General features: G+C 47.2%; 1 protein-coding gene across 1 annotated transcript; it reads right to left on the bottom strand.

Moving 5' to 3' along the window:
- Positions 1 to 4,600: 4,600 nt before the first annotated feature.
- Positions 4,601 to 5,896, bottom strand: LOC123151592 (peroxidase 1). The gene is made up of 2 exons (XM_044571276.1): positions 5,635 to 5,896; positions 4,601 to 5,533 (listed from the first exon to the last, which is right to left on the bottom strand). The coding sequence occupies exons 1-2, from the start codon at positions 5,842 to 5,844 to the stop codon at positions 4,754 to 4,756; spliced, it is 990 nt and encodes a 329-aa protein (XP_044427211.1). The 5' UTR covers positions 5,845 to 5,896; the 3' UTR covers positions 4,601 to 4,753.
- Between the last annotated feature and the right edge of the window lie 2,668 nt (positions 5,897 to 8,564).

Below are 8,564 nucleotides of genomic sequence, written 5' to 3'. Positions count from 1 at the left end.
CTTCCAAAGTAGTAGATGTATCACTAAATAAAGTCATGACCTCTTCGAATCCACTTTCATCGATATTGTAATAAAATTCAACACCCTCCAAAATAGTGGGATCACTACTACCTAGAGTTGACACTCTTCCAAACCCACTTTCATCAATGTAATCATCATAAATATGAGGCATGCTATCATCATAATAAATTTTCTTATCGAAAGTATAAGGAATCAAAGGATCATATTCATTAAGCAAAGCATCCCCAAGCTTAGGACAAGCATTATTTCCAGCAAATAAATCTTCAAACATTTCATACTCATCAAACATAACATCCTCAAGGTTGTGGTTTTGGCATATCATAAGCATAATCACTCTCACCATTAATAATATGAATAGCACCAACGGTATAACAATTGCTATCATCATAATTTCTCAAGTTGGTGCCAAAAATATTTCCAACATTATAAGAAGTATCGTTATCTCCCCAATCATAATCATCACAACAAGCAATAGGCATAACAAAATCATCATCCATATCATCATTCTCCATCAACATATTTGATTTACTTTCTTGAGGCACGATGGTGATGGGAGCAACATTATTTAGGAGAGATACCTTTTTACCTATATTCTTTCTTCTTTTCTTCTTCACCACTCCATGTGTGGGTTTAATTAATTCTTTCAAGCTTCTTGTTGAAGAGATTGATTGGATAGGAAGCTCCTCCTCGTTACCCGATTCATCATAATAAACACTAGGAGGGTATTGGGAAATATTTTCCCTTTCATTAGTACTCTCTTCATATTCTATTTGTTTACTTGTCTTTAGATAGTTCGCAATATAAGGATTCTCAATGCAATTTACCGTACAAAACATATAAATTTCCTCCAGATCAAAATCAAGAAATCTCTCGGAGTTTGGAAAACCCTTAGTTATATGTTTCATTTCTTCATACCCCAAAACAAGACTAAGCTCTTTATGATGCTCAAGGGAAATCAAGTTATCACAATTTTTGGAGACGATTTGATCATGAAATAATTTGCATTGGAGATTTAAATGACCACGTTCATTGCAAAGTTCACAAGGATGGCGAAAAAAATTACATCACTCTTGCAACTTTTTCATTTCTAAATATTTATGCTTCTTACAAAATATATCTTCCTTTTTTGGTGTGCAAATGCATTCCCAATTCACTCCACAAAAATTGACATGCTTATAAGAAACATTTTTGTCATGACTTGTGCAATCATCATTAGCATTTTGAATATTCAAAGAATTTATACTAATAACATTGCAATCATGCTCATCATTCAAATATTTTGTGCCAAACATTTTATTGACTTCTTATTCTAACAATTGAGCACAACTTTCCGAACCATCGTTTTCAAGAAAGATATTATAAAGATGATCAATAATATGATGCAACCTAAATTCCATTTTTTGTAGTTTTATTTTATAAACCAAACTAGTGATAAAACAAGAAACTAAAAGATTTAGTTGCAATATCTAAAGATATACCTTCAAAAACTCACCTCCCCGGCAACGGCGCTAGAAAAGAGCTTGATGTCTACCACGCAACTTTATTCTTTTAGACACGTGTTGGGCCTCCAAGCGCAAAGTTTTGTAGGACAGTAGCAATTTTCCCTCAAGTGGATGACATAAGGTTTATCAATCCGTGAGAGGTGTAGGATGAAGATGGTCTCTCTCAAACGACCCTGCAACCAAATAAAAGAAATCTCTTGTGTCCCTAACACACCCAATACAATGGCAAATTGTATAGGTGCACTAGTTCTACGAAGAGATGGTGATAAAAGTGCAATACGAATGGTAGAAATATATTTTTATAATCTGAATAAATAAAAAAGCAAGGTAGCAAATAGTAAATGGGCACAAAAACGATGTTTCAATGCTTAAAAAAGGCCTAGGGTCCATACTTTCTCTAGTGCAATCCCTCAATAGTACTAACATAGTTGGATCATATGAGTATCCCTCAAAGTGTTGGTTGTGCCCTCCTCGGGGGGTCCTGGCGCGCCTTGGTGGGTTGTGCCCCCCTCGGGGCACCCCACCCAGGTGCAGCTCTAGCCCATTGGGTTCCTTCTGGTCCAAAAAAATCTTCGTAAAGTTTTGTTGCGTTTGGACTCCGTTTAATATAGATTTCCTGCAATGTAAAAAACAAGCAAAAAACAGCAACTGGCACTGGGTCAATAAGTTAGTCCCAAAAAATGATATAAAGTTGCTATAACATGATTGTAAAACACCCAAGAATGATAAAATAACAGCATGAATACTTCATAAATTATAGATACGTTGGAGACGTATCAATCTCGATCTCATCGAGATGGGATTGCAAAATCTCTGTTTCCCTTCATAATATTTCGGTCTAACCAAGATGAGCGATAGGTCCCACCAAGTTCGCAATCCAAACTCTCCGTTTCCCTTTCGTAACGTTTCGGTCTCACCGAAATGAGCGATTCGGTCTCACCGAGTTTGCCTGACCAACTCTCTGTTTGCCTATTACATAATCGGTCCTACCGAGTTTAAGTGATCGGTCTCACCGAGATTACGTTATGCCCTAACCCTAATGAAATCGGTCTCACCGAGTTGACATGTCGGTCGCACCGAAAATCCTAACGTTCACATTTTGAACTAAATCGGTCTGACCGAGTTTCATGATTCGGTCTCACCGAGTTTGGTAAATTATGTGTAAGGGTTAGATTTTGTGTGGAGACTATATATACCCCTCCACCCATACTTCATTCGTGGAGAGAGCCATCAGAACGTGCCTACACTTTCAGCATAAATTTTCTGAGAGAGAACCACCTACTAATGTGTTGAGACCAAGATATTCCATTCCAACCACAAGAATCTTGATCTCTAGCTTTCCTCAAGTTGCTTTCCACTCAAATCATCTTTCCACCAAATACAAATCTGTGAGAGAGAGTTGAGTGTTGGGGAGACTATCATTTGAAGTACAAGAGCAAGGAGTTCATCATCAACACACCATCTATTACCTTTTGGAGAGTGGTGTCTCCTAGATTGGTTAGGTGTCACTTGGGAGCCTACGACAAGACTGTGAAGTTGAACCAAGGAGTTTGTATGGGCAAGGAGATCGCCTACTTCGTGAAGATCTACCCTAATGAGGCAAGTCCTTTGTCGGCGATGGCCATGGTAGGATAGAGAGGTGGGTGGAGCCCTTCGTGGACTCTCGCAGTCGTTACCCTTCATGGGTTGAAGTCTCCATCAACGTGGATGTACGATTGCACCACCTATCAGAACCATGCCAAAAATCTCCGTGTCTACATTGCGTTTGCTCCCTCCAAACTCCTCCCTTTAGCTTCATGTGCAATGTTTTAGATTCCACTGCTATACTCTTTAGACTTGCATGTGTAGGTTGATTGCTTGACTTGTGCTAAGTTGCTAAAATGTGCCAAGACTTAAACTTGGGAAAATGCTAGATTTTTATTTGGTCAAGTAGTCTAATCAACCCCCCCCCCCCCTATAGACATATTTTCGATCCTACACCTGCTCTATGGGTATGGTGGCTTACTCTGATGTTGATTGGGCTGGCTGCCTCGACACACGTCGCTCTACTTCTGACTACTGCGTCTACCTCAGTCCCTCCCTAGTCTCGTGGTCATCCAACCGGTAACCTACATTATCGCACTCTAGCACGGAGGCCGAGTACCGAGCAGTGGCTAACCCAGTCGCCGAGTGCACTTGGCTTCGACAGCTTCTTCAGGAGTTTCATCACGACATCTCACATGCCACGGTTGTCTACTGTGACAACGTCTCCGCGGTGAATCTTTCCGCCAACCCCGTTCATCATCGCCGGACGAAGCACATCGAGCTTGACATTCATTTTGTGCGCGAACAAGTAGCCCTTGGACGCATTCGGGTTCTTCATGTTCCGACCGCACAACAGTTCGCCGTTGTGATTACTAAGGGACATCCTACTTCCACCTTCGAGGAGTTTCGTTCCAGTCTCTGTGTCTCTGGCGACGCTTCGACTGCGAACGGGGGGAGGGGGGTTGAATATATTTCTGCATGTATATTGTGTCATAGGCCCACCTCCTAGTCTTCCTGTATAGTTGAGGTTGTGGTCACGTCTTGTACATCATATATACATGCATAATGCACCCGATCAATGCATTGTGAGTTGCACGGTCTAAACCTAGTCTTCTGCAGAAGGGATTAAGTTCTACTTGGAGGAGGGGCCTCCCTCCCTTGTGGCGGAGCGTGCACCAAGCAGTGGGCCTCACCCCCTCAACCCTAGCAACAATAGACAGACCTTACATCATCGCGATCTCTAAGTAAGGGTGGACGACTGCGGGGCTAGTCATCTACTCTTCCCGTATGAAGAGGAAGCTAGAGGGAAGGGTATGATACGCACGGCTCGTCTTGTGCACGGCGCGGGTGGGGAATGGATAAATAGTGGAGGATAATGATAGTCACTGTATGACTGACTGGATTCTAAACATGGTGTTAAGTTGAGTTGAAAAGTGGACTTATCTCTTTTCGTTCGGGTAAAGATGACTTGCTATCCTTACAAGTCAGTGACATAAGAAAAAACTACTGCCAGACATGCGTTTACGTAGCATGCATGTAGGTGCGCCATATTCTTTGGACAAGACATAATTTACTAGGTAACATTAACGATAAGATATCACACACTAAGAATCACAACTAACAATCAACAACTAGGTGGATAATACAGTGCGTCGTAGCATGCATGCAGTGCAGTTACAAGTACAGCAACTAAGAATCAACGAACACTAGTTGGGGGCGTAGCACTTCTTCCTGATCTCTCCCTCGGCCCCGGTGAGCACGCCCACGTCGCCCATCTTGATCATGGACGCGCTGAAGTCCTTAAAGAACTCGCCGTCGAACTTGCCGGTGGCCATGCGCTGGACGTAGTCCATGGTGGTGTTGTCGAAGAGGAGCGCCGCGTCGGAGCGGAAGAGGCCCCTACGCTTGGCGACCTGGCGGTAGTAGCTGGTGTCGAAGGTCTTGAAGCTCCCGGGGTCCATCTCAGACAGCATAGCGCGGTCATCAACGCTCTTGCACTTGACCCTCAGCTTGTCGGCGTACTCGCTGTCCAGAGACTGGTCGACGTGGCCATAGGCACCGTTCTCGCCGGTGGTGTTGTAGAGCCGGTCGGCGAAAGATGGGCAGTGCGCCGTGCCGAGCGTGTGGGCGCCCGAGAGGACAACGAGATCCTTGAGGTCGAGGCCCTTGGAGGCGAAGATCTTGGCGAGTAGAGGGACGTCGCCGGAGGCCGGGGGCAGCTCGTTGCTGGCCTCCGTGGCGCTGGACATCCTGCCGTCTCGCCTTCCCAGTGCCACCGGCCAGAAGGGGCCCTTAGCCAACACGACAGCGTCGCGGGACATGAGGGTGAGCACGTCGGCGCAGGAGATGATGCCCGGGCACGCGGCCTCGAGCTTGGCCTTCACCCGCTCGACGGAGCCAAACCCTCGCAGGCTCTTGTTCGGCTTGGCGTCCTTCTCCGCCACGTTGCCGTCGGTGGATTCAAGCAGGACAGAGGCGTCACAACCCTGCAAGTTCGCGGTGCATGCATGTTCCTTCGTATTACATCGTGTGCATAATGTAGGCTTGTTATACGTGAGACAGGACAATGTCCTCAACGACGACTTACCCTGACGAAGCAGTCATGGAAATGGAGGCGGAGAAGCGGGCCGGCGAGGCTGGGCGCGGCGGCGATGATCTTGGCCATCTCCTGGCCGACGATCTTCTCGGCGTCCGGGCATGTCTTGCTGTAGAAGCCGATCTCCAGCTGAGCCACCGCTGCCGAGCTAGCTGCGAGAACCAGCAGGGCCAGAGGGAGCAGTAAAGACCTGATCGCCATAGACCTTAGCTCATTACCCGATAGACTTAATATGAGGCTGCAGACAAGAATGTTTTGGCACTAATAGTTGAGTGATCTCTGTCCTTGATAGTCCCTGTACTTATAGATGGCCGGTTACGTAGCTTGAGTGGATGGTGTCAGCGTGACAACCTGGTTGCTGCGTATGCACGCATGTGCTAACTTCCACCTCCATACAACCGCCTCAATTATCAAACGTACGCAACCGAGCGCGGCTAAGCAAACCAGTCAAATAATGTATAGCAAAAATGGGTTAGGATCCTCTGCAGTACTGTACGGTGCTGTACAGTCACTGCCACGTGGGACCTGACCCCGCATGTCATTGACACTACAGCACCATACGGTACTGCAGAGGATCTCAACCCAGCAAAAATAGATGGCGCGGACGCCAGTTCATGACAAGTGTGTCGTCCATGGTAACATGCCATCAATCTATCATCTGTCTATTCTCCGGAAGGGAACGCAATGATCTGATTAGGTTAATGATTGCACCAAGAGAATAACTTCACATGTATTTGGCCAATCATTTGCGCAGGCTGTAGTGTTTTTGATGAGGCTGCCCTATCTTGCATTGTGCAAAGTAAAGATCTCAGTCGTGCTGTGATCTCTGTTGTGTTGAATCCAAGTGTCCAACTATGCCTCGGGACCAAATATTAGAGAACGCCATTAACAGCTAACGTTTCTTTAGAAAGATCACCCCGAGCAAATGAGTGCTCTCTACAAGAGGCTCGTTTGAGCCAATGGCGCGATCGGGGAGTGTTCCCTAAAAAAAACCACTCCCCACAAAAAAAAGAAAAAAGAAAACAAAACTACTCCCCACAAACACTCAGGAATTGTCAATACTATGACAGATACATTTGCCACGTCCCTTCTCTGGGGATGGAGAGCGCGCTCCCGCTGCCGCCCCCATTACCCTCCTCTCCCTCCCTCCTCCCTCGTGGCCGCCAGAGGACGTTGCCGGGCAAAGCCTGGCCACTGTCGACGGCGGCAGGGCATTTCGCCTTCTCGAGCAGGGCCTCCGCCACAGGGTGGCGCTGCTGGGCTAGGACACTGTGATGGCGAGGATCGCGGTGGTGCGGTAGCAGATCCCCATGGCGGCGGCGCTCGGGACCGACGACGCATGGCTAGCTTCGAGGTGGCAGATCGTGCAGGTGAGGGGGCGACGGCGGATCGGAATCCGCCTAGATCTAGCATCCGTCTTCAGCCAACGGTGTGGGCTCAGGCCCAACCCTGGGGGGGGGGGGGGGCAGGGGGCGGCCGCCTGCCCTGCTACGTGCTTTGCTTTAGCCCATAAATGCTAGACGTACAGGAAGCTTTTACAAGAGTTAACGGACTAACCCTCTCCCCTCACTAATTTCCCCCCCCCCCCCCCCCCCCCCCCCCCCGATTTTCAAGGTGAGACCCGCTTCATCTTAATAGCCAATCAACACACCCCACCTTAGCATAGCATGTAAAGCTCCTGTAAAACCCCTGTAGATGTAGCATTGCTGGCTTTAGCCCATGTAGGCACTAGCTAGGCAAGTCCTCCGTAGCAGTTTAGCGCGTACTTTGTTTTCGCGGAAGGACTACGTTCTCGACTCCAGCCTGCTAGGTGCTAGCTAGTACTACTACGGACAAAGCTACACTTACGGACGTTTTCTACATAAGCTTACTTACGGGATGAGTTGTGAAGAAGTGATTGGAAATCAAAAGGAGAAGGGACCACCATTGAAAATCAAGAGAGGAGAGGATTTATGAGAAGTTGAGTCCGAAGGTGTAACCTGTAGATGTTGTCCGTAAGTGTAGCATTTTTGGTACTACTACTCACGGATGGCTGCAACGTTTCAGTTAATTAATCCCCGAAAACAGCGCAAAGATAACCATCATAGATAGATTCCTGTAAAAAAATCGAACCATCGTAGAATCTCATCCTACACACCCTCATATCATAGATCGCCATTGTTCCCCGGCCGCCGACTGCCCGTCCATCTGAACGCGATGCGGCTGCACAGCGCCATGTTGCCCTCGACCAGCGGCCACTCACGGAAACCCCGGGGCTTCTTGCTGTACACCTGTACGAATCAGATCCCAGGCCTCGCCAGATCCCCGCCAGAGTGTATCCACAAATGTATCACCTCTTCTGATTTCTGAGTCTTCGACGTGCTATTCTCTCTTCCAGCGATTATGCACGAGGCTATATATACACAGAAGGAGACATTGGACCCAAACGTCTGCAGCCACGAAGAGTCGAAGATGCATCGATGTAAAGGGACATGTCGAACACTTTAATCTATTGAGAGAGGTAAGGGATCACACTTATTTGGGGATTTATTTTTCTTTCATACCAACACCAAATTAGCCGATCCAATTTAATTAACTAGGGTTAATTATGCTTTTGCTCTCAGTGATGTTCATGTGCTCAGTTTTGTCCTCAGTTTTGTGCTCAGTTTTGCCTCTAGTCTATGCGCAGCTACTATGACGAGGCCAAACGGCCAGGTTTTAGTCCATTCCGTCCGCCGACGTTAGTGGTTATGGGTCCGGAGCTTACACGTGGGACAGTGTGGACGTGGGTCTGGAGCTGACATGTGGGACCGTGCAATAAAATCCCCAAATCAATCCTAGAGTTCTAGCCGGCCAACTCGACGCCCACTCTGTCCCGTCCGCCGGCCGGCCGTCCTACACTGCCGCCACCTGCGCCCCCACCAGTTGCGCTGCCGCGGCCG

This window comes from Triticum aestivum, chromosome 7A (assembly GCF_018294505.1).
Source record: "Triticum aestivum cultivar Chinese Spring chromosome 7A, IWGSC CS RefSeq v2.1, whole genome shotgun sequence".
NCBI lineage: Eukaryota > Viridiplantae > Streptophyta > Magnoliopsida > Poales > Poaceae > Triticum > Triticum aestivum.
The sequence above is the reverse complement of the archived record's forward strand: the minus strand, read 5'-3'. Positions and strand labels throughout refer to the sequence as shown.